Genomic DNA, 20,814 nt, shown 5'->3' on the forward strand with positions numbered 1-20,814 from the left:
TCATGACACAAAAGTGTGTCCTTGGCTATATTCTAGGTGCAAGCATGTGTCCCTGTAATGGTGTAAGAGCATTGCTTCAATCTACAACAAATGAAAACTATGGGAAAATGTTCTTAAAGTGCACAATACCTACCTGCATTGAATGGTTTGAAGATGCTTCTAACCATTGTAAATCCAAGTTGGTGTTGTTACCTTCAGATAAAAGCTGTCAAGCTTGTGGAGTAGATGATCACTGCTTTGAAAGTTGTCCACTGCACCATCAACTTTGCTTCTCTTCAGCCTGCAATTCCAGAATGTACCTGAAGATATGCAACAATCAACACAACAAGGGAATAGCTTAAATTACCTGCCAAAAATGCGATGCATTTAGATGGGTTACAGATGCTATCTTCCTTGCGCAAAGGAGAGAGTTAGAGATTCAACACAACAAATGATTGATTTAGTTACAAAATTAGGAAAATGTCTTAACATGTAAACCTGCTTCATTTCATATGTAATACATGATTTAAAAAGTATTATTTCATACATAAAGTTGTTCCAAAATAACATTGTTGTCCAAAATAAAGATGGTCCAAAATAACATTGTTCTAAAAAGTCATAACCCTAACTACTGCAAACCACATACTGCCATTCACTTATTTGTCTGACTCATGTTCTTCTTCTTTGAAGTTATAGAAGCTTTAGCAGGAGCTTTCTTAGCTTTAGAAGAAGATGCAACTGTTGTTTTTCTAATCCCAGATGGTTGAGATGATTGCTTCTTCTGAGGAGCAGGTCTGTCAAAAGATGTGAAGGTAGCACCATCTACTTGGGTTTTCTGCCTCTTAGCTTTTGGATTCTTGCCAACATCACCACCTTGACACGTAGTTTTGTTATGACCAGTTGATTTACATCTTGAACATGAATATACCTTTGTAGGTACTTTTGGCTCATCCCATGCTCTCCTCCTCTTAACTCAAGGCCTTCCTGATTTCCTGATCTTGATAGCAGATTCCAATTCAACCTTTTCATGTTCTTCCAACTACAAAAATAACAATGAGTTACAAAATGGAATTACATTTAAGAAGGTCTAAGGGATCCCAAGGTCTAAATAACATGCATTTGAGTTACAAAATGGAGCTACAAAATGACTGAAAGTACCTCAGGCCAATCTTCTTGAGGAGGAAATGGAAAGACAACTTGAGCATATGTGGCTCTGTATGCAGCAACTGAGTAATAATAAGAGCAATACCTGCAAAAAAAAAAAACAACGACAAGGCAGTTATAGTTTGACAACATACAAACATAGTAAAGCTGAGTTGCAAAAAATAAATTCTGATAAAGTATATACTTACTTTGTCCAATCAGGTCTGGATGGATTCAAACAACAAACATCATGTTGACAAACAAACCCTCTGAGTTGCCATTGTAGACAACTGCACTGCTTTTCTTCCAAGTTCACAATAAAAACTGCCTTGCTACCCTCATTTGTAACTTCATACAATTTACCACTCACACATGGGTCTACTTTAAAAGCACCAACCAACTTACACAATTTACCAATCAGTTTCATAGCAGTAGGAACCAATCCATTTGGATTCCATTTTTCACTTTCTTTTCTTCTTTTGTGAAACAAACTCAGAACCAACTGATTATAAAGAATTCCTAGTCTACATATTGGGTTGTCCCTAAGGTTTTTTTCCATGGAATTAAATGACTCACTAAAGTTGTTATTTAGGTGTTCACACTTACTAGTGTCATCAAAAAAGGCCTTAGACCATGACTCAAAACCAGCCTTTTCAAGGTACATCACAACAGCAGGATTCTCCTTCTTCATATCTTCCATATGTTTCTGCATACAACAAACAGAAACCATAAACAAATTAGCAGGTTATAACACATATACAAACCATAAACATATCAACAGTAAGAAATATTTCTGAGGTATTACATAGAAATGTTTCTTCTTGTAGCATTTGGCTGCATTCCACAGTAAGCTATACAACTTTTGTCCCTTAAAGTGCTGCTTGAAATTGTTATACAAGTGCCTGAAACAACAAAAACTTATAGTTACATAGCACACTCTAAGTAACACAACAAACACTTAATGATCAAAGCAAATAAAGTTAAGAGAAGCTCACCTCCAACAATATCTGTGATATGAGTCTAGGAACACATCATGAACAGCTTTAAGAAGCCCTTTTTGCCTATCTGAAATGAATGTCAATGGATTTTCATGGCTTAAGAGTAGTGGCTTCAAGTCAGTGAGGAACATAGTCCAATTCTCAATTGTTTCAGCAGGAAAAACGCCAATTCCTAATGTGACTAAACCATTTTGACCATCTAACCCAATTGCAGCCATCAACACACCACCACACTTACCATTTAGATGACAAGCATCTATCCCAACAACTGATCTACACCCTTCCTTCCATCCTTCGATAGCTCCAACAAAAAAAGTTCCAACTGAATCCTTGTTGGAGTCACACACCATCTTACAAAACTGAGGAACTAGTTTGTAACTCTCTTCATAACTCCCATACTTAGCTTCCATCACTAAATTCCTAGCCTTCTATGTTGTATGATAAGTAATATCAATGAGATGAGAAGCCTTGAAATCCTCTTGAATTTGTCTTGGTCTTGGAATTACTTTTCCTGAGCCATTCTTCAACTGCTCTTGTATAACTTCAGCTACTAATAGAGGGTCTGCAGATCTATTGGGAATCTTGTCTTATACAATCCTTCCCTTGCAAGTATGGTTTAAGTTCACAGACCTAACCTTAAATGTAGACTTCTTTAGTAGTATTGAAGCAAACACAAACCACTCACACTCAACCTTTCCTCTATGGTCAAACCTATTTTCACACCAAACCCTAAGTCTTTTCTTGTCACTCTTTCGAGCCTTAAATTCACATTCATTTTTAACACAAAATAACTTAAGATGTCTTTTGAATGCATTTTTATCAGGAAAGGTAGTACCTACTATCATTTGTGAAGGATCTAGTGGTTTAAAAAAATCTGAGTCATCAAAAAGCTCACCATGTTCATCCTCAAACTCAGGGTTATCATCTTGGAAATCCTTGTAATACTGTGGGTCTTCTTCACCCTCTTTACCTAAACAAGTACAAACAAAAAGCTCTAGTTAGTTCTACGCCTTCATCACTAATATAAACAAGCCATAACAAAACAAAAACAACAATGAGAGCCCAAAAATAATATGCTACAACCATAAAAGCAAGAACATTAAAGTGCCATGTCAGTCTTCTACCTTGGTCATTTACTTCTGCACCATCATCACTTGCATCATCATTATCTGCATTAGAATAACTTGAATCAGTTAGTACAACAATAACTAATGCATCAGTAAATATTAAATGCACAAAAGTACAAACACAGTAACTCAAGTGTTTAGGTTATAATCACCTTCAACTGCATTTTCACTTTCAGCATCACTTGAATCTTCATTGTATTCATCACTATTATAAGAAGCTGCAGCTTCAGGATCTTCTACAGGTCGGCACTCATCCAGTTCTTTGTTCTCAAGTTGAATTACAGCCTCATCTAGTTGTTTTTCTTTCATTTTCTTTAACAAATATTCATCATCAAAAAAGTCATCATCAACTAAAAGTGGTTCCTCATCTACTTGAATTGGTGTACTACTTGATCCTTCTCTCAAATTATCACCAACAACACCTGCTTGAGTAGGTTGTGAACTGTCCTGCCCAAAGAACTTCCTAGCAGTGCCACCACCATCACTTTTGTTCTTATCACCTCCAAGTTTTGGGATTCTTCTCACTTGAGGTGACTTTGATACTGATTTCTTAGGTGTGACATCCCATTCTGGATTTTTAATCTTGACTACCAACTGAATGAAACCATTTCCATTTACCACAGCATTGTCCCAAAACCAAAAAAAAAAACATTAATCATTCTTTAGAGTCCATGTATGTCCATTGTCTGATATCCACATTAAAATAACTTCATTTATATCTTCCAAACACAACTTCCTGTGAACCATTTGCTGAAACATCCTCAGATTCATCTTATCTCTTTGTAACTTTTAAAAAGCAAACTGAATCTTACTGTCAGTACAATAACAACTTATGTCTCTAAATTTGCTTTTTCCCTTATCAATGTTGCCACTGAAATATACATAAATACAAAACAACATTATAAGGCATTCATACAAATACAAACCAAATACAGACTCAATACACATACAAATACAAACCCAATACACATACAAATACAGACAGAAATTCTAACAAAATTAAACAATTAAAAAAAATGAAATAAAAGACTTTCATCAGATTCAACTGCAGATTCTTCACATCATCATTTGTTTTCAATTTTAAGTGACAGACAAAAACAAAAGGAAGATTCCCTTTGTTTTTCACAGACAAAACAAAAGAAACGGATAAAAAATGACGAAAAAGTGAGGGTTTCAAAAAAAAAGTTATGGGTTTCACTTTATATTGATCGAAAAATCTTCCAAATCATTTGATTTAATCATGCAAGTACAGATCTAACAAAATCAAAACTTAGGGTTTCAAAATATCTTACATGGACATCACATTTTCCTTTCCAGTCGTCGCCATCGATGAAACCATTCAATTTAATCTTCAATAGACTGATGAATCAAACCAAAAGCATCTATCGATTTAACTAATCGATTCAATTGAATCGCTAAACTATTATTTTTTTCTTCTCTGAGACGAAGAAAGAGAGACAAAAGATAGGAAGAAAGAGAGGGTCGAGTGAAGATTTTTCTCACCCTTTCAGATAAGTGATAGGTTTTTAGTAATTTGACCCAGTTTTTGATTTAGTAAACGCCCATTGACTCCATTATGCGGGACCAAGTGGTGAAAGTAAACGGTGAGGGCATTTTAGAAAGTTTGAAAAAAACTGGGGCATTAATTTTTTGGGTTTAAAAAAAAAGGGGGGTACTTTATCAAAATTCCATGTCTAGGTTTTAAGGAAAAACCATAATTTTTTTTGATGCGTTTTTCAATTCATTTTTCTTAAACCATGTATAAGTTTTAAGGAAAAAACATACAAAATTTTAAGGCATAATTTTTTTCATATTATTATTTATGCCCGTTGCATAAATTAATCATAGGGCTTTCCAACTACATAAAACTCACAAAAATACGATACATGCTTTCAAAGATATAGTGAAGTTTTTAAATAGGGATAACTAGGCTTTGGTACTCAGGTTTTGTCCGATACTAGGCTTTGGTCTAACATTTGTCTACGCTAGGGCTTGGTACCTGGACTGGATGTTAACTCGTGTTGACCAATTAAATCTTGACTTCCATCTCATAATTATTTTTAAAAACAATTATATAAAATTAAATGAGATTACAACTATTCCCTTCAATCTATTAATATTTACACAGTAAACCTAAATATTAACCTAATTAGATCTATACCCTCCATCAACTCCTCCTGCTGCAATGTTCAACCCAAGGTTTGAAAAACACCTGTTTTTTTTCCAAAAAACACCCGTTAAAACGGTCACACTCATATACCATGGACGTAAGGGTCCCAGAACCTTGTGCCTATATAATGATGATAAATAGGAAATAATGGCAGTTTTTTAGGACCGTTTTTCCGTTTTCACACACGTTATAACCGTTTTTCTAAAATTGAATTTTACGTTTTTTCCATCTAAATAACATTTTAACGTAAGCTTTTTAGACCATTTTTCCATTTTCACGTCAGTTATAACCGTTTTTTTTTTAAAAATAATATAAAAATATTTTTTTACAATTCTTTATATTTTAAATTAAAGATTAAAAAATTACAACTAATATTTTAAAAATAAAAAAATAAAAAAATAATATATAGAAAACGTTATAACAACGTTATTAGACCCGTTATAACTGTTTTCACGCACGTTGTAACCGTTAGATAGGAATTTCAAACCATAATTCTTTTTCATTTTCTATTTAACCATTATAACGCCCGTTATTTTAGAATAACATATAAAAAACGCGTTTTTTCCCTAAATAACGCGATTTTTGCCTAAAACATACTCACACCTGTCAAAACGCGTTATAACGGTCACGCTCAGTAGCCGTGATCTGAGCCGTGACCTGTTTTTCAAACCTTGGTTCAACCAGAGCTGAACCAACCACACCAGAGATCAAAACACTATAATTCGATCCCAATAACATCATCAGTACCCAACTCTTCCTCATTTCTTCTTTCAAATTCTTCTCCCATATCGAACCCATCTGCTCAATCATTAGCATCAAAAATAAACCAATTCGTAAACCAAAATATATTCACTTCTTCCCGTTTCTCTCAAACATCAAATGAATAAAACCCCTCTTCCGACTGCTGCTATAGTTGAACTCCTATCACCATTAAAATCATTTTTCACACAATTATCAGAACCTAAGCCTGAATTATCAAAATCTTTATATTTATCCAAATCTTGTGTACCGACTCCAATTGATCACACCAAACCTCAAATTTCTGCAACCGCCTACCTCAAATCGAACGAATTCCTGAAGAAAATCTAATCAAAACATCCTTTACCATTATGAAATACTGAAGATTTTTTGAATGAAAATCGTTTGATTTTTGATGAGATTTGACTTGGAATTATCGAAATTTGTTGTTGATGATGAATATCTATTGGCTTCTGCTGGAAATGATTGTAAAGATGGTGAGAATATAATCATGCGCTAAAAAAAACTGATTTTTTGAATTAAAAATCTCAATCTTATTTTTTTGAACCAATCTTACTAATATAAAGAAAAGAGACATTTTTGGTGTGACCAAAATTTTCAATAAACAATGATATTACAAGTTTACCCTCCGGGTTTTTTTTAGACTAAAATCATCGTAAATATCTTACAACGTCAAGGACATATTCGACTTCAGTCTTCTTCCCGTGTTTTCACTCAAACTCAATCTGAAGGTTGAAGGAGAAAACCACCGAAGAGGAAGAGATGGCGAAAATCACCACCACTCTCCACATCCTTCAGTTTCATCCTCTTTGACCACCACCACCACCACCACCCTCTTCTTCGTCTTCGTTTCTTTCGTTTCTTATACCCTGTATCTAGAACCCTAATAATCCCTACGTTTACTGTAACCCTAAATACCAAATTAGCTAACTTTGATTATAGCTTCGATTTCATTATTTGCCCAATTTCGATTTTAAATCCACATAGAAACATAATTTCACTTTAGGTTAGCAACAAATTTATTGGTAAGTAACATCAATTATAACGTTTTGATTTGATTTTGTAGATAGTTAAGTAACTTCATTTATAACTTTTTGGTTTGATTTTGTAGATGGATCAACGTCGCTGTACAGGACTTGGTGTTTTGAATTGATTTATAACCTCCAACCCTAAATACCAAATTCGGTAAAAAGTTCTTCTCCTTTCTTCTCAAAATTAAACCTTCAATTATAAATTTTGTAATAATGGATAAGTAACTTCAGTTATAAATTCAATGTTATTATCCTCCCAATTTAGATTTTAAATTCACATAGAAATAGAATTTCAGTCTTAGTAAGCAACAAACCTTCAGCATCAATTTCGATTTTGTTAATGCACTTTATTTGTAGATGGATCAACGTAGAAGCCCAAGACTATTGGAGCTAGCTCTAATTCGAGAGCAGTTTAAATGGAAAATTCATAGCTCTTGCCTTACTTCCATACGAACCAATTACCTTGAGGATTGTGTGTTTTCTTTCTTGATGGTTATTTACAGAGTCTGAACTTTCTTGGTTGCACAATATGATAAGAAACATTTTATACAGTAATTTGTGCAACAAGCTATCACAATTCTTCTTCGCACATTATCGCAGTCGGATCCAAACTGTGATTTTCAGAAACATGTTGTGATTGCAAAGAAATCTAAGTTACTCATTTGAGATTTCAATTTTCAAGGGTAACTACACGGTTCTCACGATGTTGTGGGCACACGTTGTGAATCAGTTTAACCAAAGGTTATACCTTTGGATTCCATATTTGTGTTAAATTTTGTTTCTTATGTCTGTAACCATCTATTGTTCTGGCCAATAATTTTAGCTAGGTATATGCCTCAAATAAGATCAGATTCGTTTACAGGAATGGCAAGTTTTTTAACACAAGTAGATATGTAATTAGAGTGTTCTTCGTTCTTATTTGGATCGAGTGCTCATTTAAAGATAATTGTCATTCACCACGGACTTGCATTTCGCTGACACTATAATTCTTTTTCTAACCTGAGCATATGCAGTCCTGGATATGAAAATGCGCCACCATATAACTTTCCCTTAGCTTACCCTACCGGACTGCATGAAAACCCCTTAGTTCTGTCTCATGGTGTTAGGTACGTGTTAAAGGAACTATTATTTATGATCTCTAAAATAAAAGGAAATGCATATGTGCTAAAGATTCTTCATCCCATGTACAATATGGTGGTGAGCTGTGGTGATGGTGGTGGTGAAGTAGCCACAAATGAAGAGAGAATCGGAGATAAAAATGAAGGTACAAATATATTTCAAATGCAGAAATCATTATGAGATTTCAATATGTTCATGATGAGTTTCATTTGACATCTGAAACTTCTACTAAACATAATGCAGTTTTATAATGAGTTTGTTATACATGTACAAACAATTGACAACATCCGAAGCACGTAATCAGACAAAAGAAAAGTCATAATACAATTCCTTCAGTGGGATCCTACAGCGCCCCGAGGAAGAGATCCCGCCTAAGTCCGGCAAATGTTGATGCTTCAGTGGAGCTCAACCCGGCCTTTAGCTCCAGACCCCGTAAAGGTCCAAGACTTATAGAACAAGATCAATCCCAAGCATTGATGTAAGCACGAAAAAGGTCAGCTGTCTTCCTTTTCCTATTTTATTTTCCTTTTTCATCAAGACCTTATTATCGGTACCTTGTATTTGCCATCCGGCTTCCAAATATATAACTTGTTAAAATGAAAGCATCTGCAGATTGTCTAACTTATGAAGTGAAGAAATGTTTGAATTGGGTTTACTATGTGATGCAGTTGCTTAGAATGTTTGAATCTGGAGTACCAATTTATAATGCTTAAATCTGTTCGTAGTTTCAATCAGGATCGATGAATCCAGCTCATATGTACGTTTTACTGTCTCGCATAGTTTCATCGAGCATGTATGTACATTTTTATAAACTACCTTGGTAACAAATCGGTTGTTTTTCTTTTTGGATACTCAAAGTGGATCCCTAACTTAAGCAACATTTCTTTTGTGACTTATATAACGTGCCCTTATAGAGAAATTTTGTGACTTATATAATCTGCAGGACGGTTATGCATTCTGCCGTAATCCCAATTTCAGCAAGACAGGATACCATTGGGTAGGCATTCACGCTAGAACAGACTGATCATCATCAGTTGATTCGCCAAGAAATTTGCTATCACTAGCTGTATACAGATGCTTACGTTTTTCTTTTCTGATCGATGTATCCAGCTCATATGTATGTTTTACTGTCTTGCATAGTTTCATCGAGCTTATATAAATACACATTCTTGATGTAATAGGATATATATGATTGAAAAATTATTAGACGAAAAATTGGAGTTTAATTGTAATTACTTATGCAGATCAGCTTGAAATGAGTTTTGACCACTTGATTGTTGACTTTCACCATTGACCGAGTGTTGTCTTTGACCGATGATCTTTGACCGTCGACCAATACGGATTAACAACAAAAAATACGGAATGGCAGGCATCTTTGACCGTCGACCAATACGGATTAACAACAAAAAATACGGAATGGCAGGCGCATCGCGCGTGCCTGTCATACTGGTTCTTATAGGGATTCGAATCTTATATCTTACTAATATAAAGAAAAGAGACATTTTTGGTGTGTAACCAAAATTTTCAATTGACAATGATATTACACGATTACCCCTCTGGGTTTTTGTTTCAGTGTAAAATGATCGTAAATATCTTAAAACGTGAGGGACATATTCGACTTCAATCTTCTTCCCCGTGTTTTTGTTTCATCTCAACTCAATTCTGAAGCTCTAAGTGAAAACCAGCGAGGAGACAGAGAAAACCACCACCACCATCCTTCTCCTTCAGTTTCATCCTCTTTCACCACTACCACCATCACCACCACCGCCCTCTTCTTTGTTTTTTTTCTTTCTCTTCGTTTTCTCGGTGGTTTTTTGTATCTCTTTCTCATCTTTCTTCGTCTCCAAATCATGTAACAATTTTCTACGGAAACTTTTCCTCAATCTACGTTATTCAATTTCAACTGGGTGAATCGATAGAAACAACATCTCAACATCAAATGGGACAACAATAATCTAATTAATTAACCTATTTTCAGTTCAGATGTTGTTTTGATGTTTGATTTTAAGGAGAACTCACATCAATTCGAATTGGGTTGCGGTAGGAATTGGGTTAAAGGCTACATGTAATTTTGAGTTTTCGTACTTACAAAATTATTGATTCCTTTAATCTCTTAGATTATTATTTCTGTTACTGTAAAATTTGGGTATGGGTTTTTGTTTTTTAATGGTTTTAGTAATTTTAGTTAAGTTTTAGATATGAGTTGAAGAGCTGATTCTGGGTATGACCGTCAATTTCAGGTGAAATTTAGAAAATCAAATCGTTATTTTTTCAGCTTGGGGGTTAAATGTTCAATATTTTCCATACTTCTAAATGTTTGTTGAAATGCCTAATAGAAAATAACATTTAGATCTGCTTTGGTTAAGAAGTCATCTGTTTATATAAAACTAATGTTAAATTTTCAGTTGTGCTTTATGGTAATGGAGTGTACACAGGCTCACGGAGATCAGGTGGGAGTTACAACTTATAAGGCATTCTTACTGAACTTGGTAATGTCAGCTTGCAAATTTTAGAAACGCAACAATGTAGATGGAGGCTCAGGTTAACCATTACCCCTATTTTTAAAGTTGAGGTTAACTGTCCATTATCTCTTAATTCTGTTGTCGGGGATGCACGTTTGAGGTTCAATTAGGATCTCTGCCTAGATTGATTAGTTGTCATACATATTGTTTGCCTTTTAATATGGGATTAGTTGTCATACATATCATTTTTGCAATTCTATTTTTTGGCAGTTCCAAATTGTTAAAGTATTATATTTGCACGGCAAGTGCATCGCAGGTGCGGTTTCACTAGAATGACAAGTGCATTATATTTGATTTAGCAATTAGATGGCATGGCGCCAATTGTGTAACCTGATTTCTCTTGGAATGGCACATTTTCTACTTGCCCAAGTACGTAGTAGATTAACATTTAGGCCTTCCATTATAGTTTTCTTCGGAAATACTCTTAGTGTTAAGTTTCAATGTTTCGGTGGAATTTTGTTAATGATCAGCACCTCATTGAATTCTCGCCCTAATGAATTTCTGACAAATTGTACAATGCAGTAAATTGTGGATGTTTGAATTTGGTTACTTATTGTGTGATGTATGTTCAATTTAATTCCTTTACTGTCTCTCTATATTTTGGTATTTATAGTATTGGAAGTTATAGAAACAGAATACTATAAGAGGAGGGTGAGGTTTGCTAAAATCTTTTGTGGACTTTGTTTTGCTTAATTCATTCTAAACATGTTCTTTAATGAATGCAGGAATTGGATGAACTGAAACATCGAAAAAGATGCAAGTTTCTCATCAAAGATGTCATTTTCCCACACAAGGAAACTGCTAACATTCATGGAACCTAGATTAGATGGGGAAGGGGCAACATCAACACTGTTGGTATAATGCAAATATTGTTGCTTATTGAACTACGTGTATTCAAGCTTCTGCCAGCATATATAGTTGATGTAAACCCAGATGAGGCAGATGTAGCTGGCAGAACAACGTGGGTGTTTTCACGATATACACAACCCAATCCAATACTAGACCGGGGTTTCTTCTTGACAATATGTTGATATTGAATTTCATTCATGGCGGTACCTTATGAGCAAAGTGATATTTGGTCTTTGTATTTTTCTCATGTCTGCCGCAATATCTGTAATAGACGCAGGCAAAAACACTTCTGTTGCTTCTTTATTTTATTTTTGTAAATGAATATTTTTATTTCGAGATGGAGCGGCAAGCGCATCGTGCGTGCGTGTTATGCTAGTGTGTTTAAACAAAAGGGTTTCACTGATTTTTAAATACTGGTGTTGTTTGATTATAGACAGTCAACTCGGGTTTGAGATGTTGGTTCAGAAATTAGGTTAATTGAGATGTGGATTTGATTTAGAAGTTGGGGTTTCGATATCTATTGAAATTAAGGGAAGAATAAGACGAAGTTGATAAGGAAAGAAGTTGATGGAGTTGATGGCTTTGTGACGGAGAATAAGGGAAGAAGTTGATGGAGTTTGCGGCGGTTGTGTAACTTGTGTTCTTGAAAATATTCATGGAAGAAGACGAAGACGGAGGAAAAATAGTTAAGTGTTAGGGTTATTGGTCTTTTGTATCCGAGCCGTAGATATTAACTGATTTTTTTTTAACCGATGGATCTTAGACCCAATTCAGGGCTAGACTTGTAATGTCAGTATTTTACAGATTTTTATTTTACAAAATTAATTAAAGTTAGGTCATAGACAGTCGACTCGGATGTTAAATCAAAGTCTAGTGTTGGTCAAAACCTGAATACTAAACTCCAATTATCCTTTTTGAATATTTATCTTTGTTTTTATATAATGACATTTTCGTGAATACCGATTTTCAATGTGTCTACACTTAAACCCCTATAAATATTCTTTATACTACTCTATTAAAATCTAAAGGTTGATAAAAAAATCTTATGATCCAGTGACTGAGAATAGTAGTTTGTGATCCGAATTTTGTTTGTGACGCGAATCCTTTTTGGATATTCATAATAAGAGTTTATATATGGAGATCTGACGGCATGAAGGATGAATCTTTGATATTCTCTTACTCAAATTAAAAAAGGGGAGATTGAAAGAAACTGCAAAAGGTTTTAATTCGATCAATCATATGATTTTAATCAAAATTGAAATTTAATTTTTTGAAATTGGGAGATCAAAGCATTTTCAATTAAATTAGTGGATAAGATGGGTTTTTATAAGAATGTGTGTCGATTAATCTTTGTTTGATAGAAGAAATTGGTATTGATAAAACATGATTAAATAAAAAAATCAAATGAACTTGAAAATTAAATTCAAACTAGGCGCTCCCGGAAGATTACAAAGGAATCACCATGCATAAGGCCTCGTCACAGTCGACCAACGGAAAGAAAGTGTTTAAGGGGAATGCTGGTTTCCAGTCAACGGGAGATGCTATCGAGTCAACGAGTTGGGAAATAAAAATGAAAATTATCAAAATACCCCTTATTTATCATTATTTGTAAAAACATCCTTTAGAGGTATTTTTAAGTGGATAATGAAACTGAATTACTACTTCTTTGGATAATGAAAACTGAAATGGTATGTTTTTAATGTGTGAAAAGCGCCAACTCAACCTCCTACGGAGGTTTCCTTTACTTAATATGCTATTCGATGTGCCAAAAATTAAACCCTAAAACTTAAAAAAGTGCCCTTTAGGGGTATTCTGAAGGATCCTGGAAACGAAGAGTATTTGTTTAAGTTCCACAAATAACAAAACTAAAGTTTCTCATATAAAATAGTTATGCATAATTTCCCTCTAATAATTAATTTCTCGTCTAGCACCAAATAATCATAAAATCCATAAAAACATGTTACCGTTTCTTTAAAACAATTATGGCATTATTTGTCATTTTTTTTTCATGATTAATTGGAGTTAATTAACTCTTGCGTTTCGATTCCTGGGCCTAGAAGACAATCAAAATATGACTATTTTTCAAATAATCAAGATTCTTTAATATACTTTTCTAATGTCCTTTGTGGGTATTTTTAGGCAACTATTTTCTGTCAGTTTACTAATACACCCTCCTCTTATTTTGTTATTCTATTTTGTTAAACGCATGAATCAAAGTTTTTAAGTTTTGTATGATTATGAAGGTTGGCAACAAAATAGTTTGATTTTATGTGGGGTTTTGAGTTTGTTTTGATGATGGAAAAATCAGAATCGAGTGTTGCGAATCTTAGTTGTTATCTCGTAGCCAAGGAACAGAAACCATGAAGGATTTTGATGTCGTGATGTTGAGAAGAAAGAGAATATTGATGCAACCATGAATGGTGCACAAGTGGAACTTTGTTTATTAGAGTTTTGGTTGATTTTGCAGTGATTCTGGTTTTTCGTCTTATTCAATCTTACAGTGATTGGACAAAACCTAATTAAAATTCAAAATTTTAGATACCATAGAATTCAAAACAGGGAAGAAGATAGGGTTCATGGCCATTCAAGGATGGTGATCGATGGAGGAGATGAACAAGTATTTTTAGAGTTTTTAATAAATTAGGAAGTTTGGTTTTCAGTTGGATTCTGTTTGACTCGAAATTGCAGGAGGAATCAATTCTCTAAAAATGATTACTAGGATAAACCTATTTTTATCCACGAAGTACACAAGATGCACCTGAGTGTATAATTTATGTTGTGACAAGAAATAGGTTTTGGTCTGGTTGCACCCGAGTACATAATGTATATATTTTTGAATTTTTGTTGTTCGTCGTATTTTTATTTTGTAATACTTATATAATTTGGTTGATGTTAATGGTGAATGTGATTGTAATGGTCCTAGATTTATTTCTCAAGATCATCAACTAGTGATTTTGATTTTGCATAATATATTGCAGGTGATTAGCAGGATAAAGCTAGATTTATCCACGAAGTAGGCAAATGCGCCCGAGTGCATAAGGTATGTTCTGACATGAAATAGGTTTTTTCCTCGTTGAACCCGTGTACATAATGTAAATGCATATTCTTATAGGAAATATATTTTGGCCAGGTTGCACCTGAGTGCATAATACATATTCTTATAGGAAATAGGTTTTGGCTAGGTTGCACCTGGGTGCATAATGCACATTCTTATAGGAAATAGGTTTTGGCCAGGTGCACTTGGGTGCCTAATGTATCCTCGGTCTGGTTTAAAATATTTTTTTTTTAAAATTTCCCTATCAACAATAGATCTTGTTTTGTAGATCTTTTCGAGCCTTATCCAAATATATAAATTTTATTATAATTCAACTTATATTTTGGAAGTTAAGACCTTTCTCGCGATTAATTTTAAATTGGTGAAAGAGAAAATAAATAGGAGAAAGAAAATGATAAGACGAAGAATAAATTTATAAGTAAAGGGCATAATTGACTAAATCTTTATGTGTCCTTTTTAACCAGACCTATATTTTAGCAGTCCATTACTCTCGTACTTTATATTTTTGGGCATATGACCCATTTTAATGGTTAAATTATCTATGGTTTTGCTTGTTTGGGTTTCAAACCTAAAATACGAAAAAGTGTTGGTAATATGAAAATATAAAAGGGGACAAATGGTTAGCGTCTTAGCACAACATTGTTCTAGTTTGTGAAATATTTATATCTCCAAGATAGGCTACAAGGTGACTTAGTGATTGGCTTAAATGCTTTTTTTATCCTTCATTATTTATTTACCTTTATACCCTTTATATTTCAAAAAAAAAGTATTGTTTTGTTTAATCGTGATAACATCATCATAACATAGATTTGGTTTGATTTAGAGAGATTTAATTAATACATTTCATACCAATATCTGATAAGTTAATGATGATGGCTCTTTGACCAATGATTGGTTGAATTAGAGATATTCATGGCTAAAGTGGTGATAATAATACTTATTGATGGATCAAGCAGATAAAATATCGAGAATATGAAGAAAATCTCAATCAAACTCTTTTTATGTTTTTTACGCAGAGAATGGAAGAACACCTCAAGAAAAATTGTTAGAGCATCGGTCGGTCAAACTCACAAGTTTTGGTGTGTTAAGCTTGTTTCAAATTAAATTGATCAAAATTACATCTTGATTTTTAGTCTACTAGAGTCAGTCTCGGACTTGGAATAGAGCACGGTAGTTGAGTATCATAATTCACCAATCGACCTTGATGATTGAAGACTAAAGAACAATGGCGTAAATGAAAACTTCTTCGACTAAGTTATGTAAAGACCAGTTGTCCTATTTACTGATATTATCTTCCATTCTATCTACTGAGACATGTCGTATGACTTTAGTCATTGCAAAGAAGAATTCAAACAATATAGAAGTTATTACGTATAGGTTGAGAGCAATTTATTGTTCAACATATCACAATTGCGTATTGTGTTTATAAGGATTCGTCAAGTTAGTTCGCGTGTTCAAAAAATGTCTGCTCAGTTCGCGAACTTGAACTTATATATTGTTAGAGCATTGCTCGGTCGAACTCGCATGTGTTGCTATCTCAAGCATGTTTGTCAAGTTTAGTTGTCAAAACTATATGTCTTGATTTCTTGACTACTTATAGCTAAGTCTCGGTTTAGGATAGTTTAATGTTGTTGAGCTCCAGACTCCATGGCGATCATCTTACGAAGATGAAGAACTACTCAAGGAACCAGTGGAACTTCATCCGACTAAAAGGTATGTGGAGACTTGAACTTATCTATCACTCAAAAGTCTATCTACTCTATTTCCTACTCTTGAGACAAAGTCGTATAAGTATGATAGTTTTCATACATACACATTTGCTATTTCGAGCCGAGTTTACTCTCCTATCTTTTTCTTGAAATATGTGTTGGTAAGCTTTCGCTTTAAACACTTTTCATCTTAACCTGTCACGAAAGTCATGATGGCGTTTCAATCTTGAAAATAGCTTTGATGACGATAGTTGTGAATAACGATTGTTATAACATTATAAAAGAATTTTTCAATGATTGAAATGTAGAGTTGATATTACGTAACCAACTATGGATATAAGCATATATAGTGTGTTCGCACATTAGTGTATAAATCCATGTGCCAGAAACCAAGTGTGTGCATATGTGTGCGTACGGTATTGGTGAAGGACACAGGTTGGGTACGCGTACCAGTGGAAGTTTTCGAACCAAACATTTATGCTGAGTTTGTAAGTTTGCAAACTGTTAAACTAGTCACCTAAGGTACGCATACCCATACGCGCACCCACATAAGTTTTCGAACGAAAATTTCTACTGAGTTTCTAAACTCAAATCCGGTAGCTATGGTACACGTACCCGTACCCGTACCCAAGCTGGTTATATTTCTCAAATCGGAAGTTCATGAACTTAAATAATAAATCAATAAGGAATGCAATATTTGCAAACCGTGGATATATTGTTCATGAATTGATTCAAGTGAATCAAACCGATTTTGTTTCAATTGTGTTTATTCATAAAGACCTAAGCAATTGAACAACTCTTCAACTAGTTCTTATGAGTCATTTGAACTAGTTATGTGAAGAAGATGAATACGGTTAATATGAAAGTGATCATATGGCTAACCATTGGTTAACTATTTTTGAACCAACTAAGTGTACACGTTTAGGTACGGTTACTCAAACCTAAATTAAATACATTTCATTTGTGTGTGACAAGCTAAGTTTCCATCTAACGGTTGAAAGATATTAGCTTGGTTAAATCAGGTTTTTCATCTAACGGTGAATATTGAATGCTTGTTACCAAGGTAACTTGGATTGCAAACCCTGATTTGGAAACTATATAAAGGAGACATCTGGCAACTGGAAAAACTAATCCCCACACCTCCTGTGTGATACTAGTTGGTTTTGCTAGAGTCGATTCTCCTTTAACCTTAGGTTTCTTCTCGAGACCCTGTAGGTTAACGACTGAAAGAATTCATTGGGATTGTGAAGCCATGCGAAACTACTTCTCTTGTAGTTGAGCGATCTGATCTAGCCATTTTCTATCATACGAGTTCAATTGAATAATTGACTTGAGATTATATCTCCGATAGGGAAAGATAAAAGAAATCACAAACATCTTCGTCTCATTGTTTGTGATTCCGCAATATCTAGTTTCGCTTCCATACGATTTAAATTATTTTGAGGTGATTGATAATTCTAGGATGTTCTTCGGGAATATAAGTCCGTCTTATCAATTGGTTTCTGTTCACCTTGATTTTATCAAAAGACTGAACAAAACTCTTAGGTTTATCTGTAGGAGACAAATTTATCTATCATCGTAGACTTTTCCGTGTGATACAAATTTGTTTATTAAAGTCTTCGACTTTGGGTCGTAGCAACTCTTGGTTGTGGGTGAGATCAGCTAAGGGAATTAAGTGCGTAGTATCCTGCTGGGATCAGAGACGTAAGGAGCACAACTATATCTTGAATCAGTGTGATATTGATTAGGGTTCAACTACAGTCCATACCGAAGTTAGTTTGTAGTAGGCTAGTGTCTGTAGCGGCTTAATACGTGTGGTGTTCATTCTGGACTAGGTCCCGGGGTTTTTCTTCATTTGCGGTTTCCTCGTTAACAAAATTTCTGGTGTATGTGTTATTTCTATTACGCATTATATTTTGTTATATAATTGAAATATCACAGGTTGTGCGTTAAGACCAATCAATTAGAATATCCAACCTTTGGTTGTTGATTTAAATTGATTGACACTTGGATATTGGTCTTTGGTACCATCCAAGTTTATCTCTCTGGTATTTGATAAAGACTCGCAGATTTCCATTTGCTTGAGTATAGATCAAATCGAGAGATTGAGATATTAACTCTTTTGAATACTTTATCTAGATTGAGTCTGACTGTCTAGTTGATTCTCTAGAAAGTATATTGGAGTTAGTTCATATAGATTGCTAATATAATTATTGGGCGAGGTTGTTAGAACCCCGCTTTTTCAATTGTTATCGGAGCAGGCAAACACGTTTAAGACCTCAAAAGTCTGTGTTTGTAAGCGATCTAACTTGATGGACAGTAAAGTCTCTATAAACGCTTTACCAAGAATAAATCACAATCTTAGAGAATGTTCAAAAAATCTTTTTATTCTTCAAAAGAAGTTGGATGAACACATCCAGATCAACCTTGATCTTATTGCAGAAATTGCAAAACATATGGATTTGAAATCTGTCAAAACTCCTTTAGTTGTGATGAATAATCCCTTTGATTCCTCTCTAGTGAATCATAGTAAGTCAAGTGTTAAACAAAGTGCATGCTTTGAGAAACTTGATAGAAGGAAGAACTTCTCAAACAAGATTACTGATGTTGGCCCCCGTATGTTTTGTGAGTCTCACAATCACACTCAACATACGTGTACACGCTTTTAGAAAAGTATAAATGTTGCGAGTAATATTCTCAAGAAAACTGAATAACTGTTTACTTGTCTAAAAAGGTGTACAATACTAACAAGGAATTCTAAACAGGAAAGTGTTAGTATGGGAGCTTTTGCCTTAAAATAAACATCACCCTTTCAATGGTTTCTTGACAGTGGTTGTAGCCGACATATGACTGGAGATATTTCATGGTTTGTTTCTACAAGCGACTTTGAAGGAGGACCAGTTACTTTCGGAGATGGGAAATGTTGCTACATTAGCAAGAAGGCCACGATCAAGCTTCCCGGTGTTCCAGAAATCCATGATGTAGTATACGTCAAAGGTATGACTGCAAATCTTCTTTCTATTAGTCAAATTTGTGACAAAGGCCATAAAGTTGTTTTCAATGCAAATGGATGTGAAATTGTAGACAAAACTGGAAAAGTGATTTTTCAGGGAACTCGTGGCAAGAATAATTGTTATCTTCTTGATACTCAGTTTAGTAACTGTTGCAATTTGACTAAGGTGGAATCTACACATCTTTGGCATGAGCGTTTTGGTCACATCAATTATCGTCTATTAACAAAGATCATTAACAAGGAACTTGTTAGAAGCGTTCCCAAAATCAATACAAAGATTGACGGTGTATGTGGTGCATGTCAACAGGGTAAGCAAACGAAAGTCACCATAAGTCATCTCGAGATATTCTCACTAAGGCTCCACTTGATTTAATTCATATGGATCTCTTCGGACCAATTCAACAACCCACTGTTGGAGGAAAGAAGTACGCCTTAGTTATGGTAGATGACTACACCAGATTAACTTGGGTAGCATTTCTAGCTCATAAGAATGAAACCCTTGGTGAATTTATGATTATTGTTAATAGGATCCATAATGAACAAGGTCGTAAACTAAAGAAAATTAGAAGCGACCGTGGCACTGAATTCAAAGACACCAAAGTATTTGAATTCTGTGATAAACTGGGGATTATTCAACAATACTCACCAAGCATCACTCCTCAAGCTAATGGAGTTGCTGAAAGAAAAAATAGGAATATTCAAGAAAAGGCCAGGGTAATGCTCCACAACAAAAACTTACCTCTAAGGTTTTGGGGAGAAGCTGTCTTTATAGCATGTTACTTGATTAATCGTGTGTACCTACGGTCTAAAACCTTAAACACTCCATATGAGTTGTGGTATGGTAGAAAAACCAACTTACACTATCTTAGAGTGTTCGGAAGTAAGTGCTACATCCTGAAAGATCGAGAACAAAGAGGGAAATTTGTTACTAAAAGTGATGAAGGTATCTTTCTGGGCTATGCGTCTGATAGTCGTGGTTTTCGAATATTTAATCTCAGAACCCAAGTAATGATGGAATCCGCTAACGTTATCATTGATGACATTAGTGATTTTCACCATGATTTTTCTCCTGCTGAGCTGCGCCTCCAACCGAGACTACTGAGAAAGTCAAAGAAATTACGGATTCAGTTGAAGTTATACCTACTGTTGCTGATCCTGATCTTTCTAGTGAGGAGGAGAAAAACACTGATTAGACCGTGCCTGTTGAACAAGAACGTGTCCCACCGCGACATCTCTGGGTTCAAAGAAATCATGATCCAAACAGTATCATTGGAGGAAGAGATTCTACTGTAAAGACTAGAGGACAACTTCAAAATTTATGCAATTTTGGTTGTTATTTG

General features: G+C 34.5%; 1 protein-coding gene and 2 long non-coding RNA genes across 7 annotated transcripts; 2 read left to right on the top strand and 1 right to left on the bottom strand.

Annotated features, from left to right (window-relative positions):
- On the bottom strand, positions 1 to 2,530 carry LOC113353909. Its single transcript, XM_026597384.1, has 8 exons — positions 2,118 to 2,530; positions 1,928 to 2,024; positions 1,332 to 1,828; positions 1,121 to 1,228; positions 908 to 1,018; positions 636 to 773; positions 193 to 280; positions 1 to 81 (listed from the first exon to the last, which is right to left on the bottom strand). Exons 1-8 carry the CDS (start codon positions 2,528 to 2,530, stop codon positions 1 to 3), a joined length of 1,533 nt encoding a protein of 510 aa, XP_026453169.1.
- A 3,734-nt stretch (positions 2,531 to 6,264) lies between these two features.
- On the top strand, positions 6,265 to 9,595 carry LOC113307711. Of its 5 annotated transcripts, none has more exons than XR_003339256.1 (6): positions 6,671 to 7,201; positions 7,288 to 7,361; positions 7,565 to 8,471; positions 8,570 to 8,819; positions 8,995 to 9,083; positions 9,270 to 9,595. It is a non-coding gene; the product is annotated as an uncharacterized LOC113307711 (long non-coding RNA). The 5 variants fall into 5 exon arrangements; XR_003339259.1 differs by having other exon boundaries at positions 6,827 to 7,201; positions 8,221 to 8,471; XR_003339260.1 differs by lacking the exon at positions 6,671 to 7,201 and adding an exon at positions 6,265 to 6,652 and having other exon boundaries at positions 7,288 to 8,471.
- A 422-nt stretch (positions 9,596 to 10,017) lies between these two features.
- On the top strand, positions 10,018 to 12,033 carry LOC113307727. The gene is made up of 2 exons (XR_003339264.1): positions 10,018 to 10,867; positions 11,574 to 12,033. It is a non-coding gene; the product is annotated as an uncharacterized LOC113307727 (long non-coding RNA).
- Positions 12,034 to 20,814: the final 8,781 nt, after the last annotated feature.

This window comes from Papaver somniferum, chromosome 1, assembly GCF_003573695.1.
Source record: "Papaver somniferum cultivar HN1 chromosome 1, ASM357369v1, whole genome shotgun sequence".
NCBI lineage: Eukaryota > Viridiplantae > Streptophyta > Magnoliopsida > Ranunculales > Papaveraceae > Papaver > Papaver somniferum.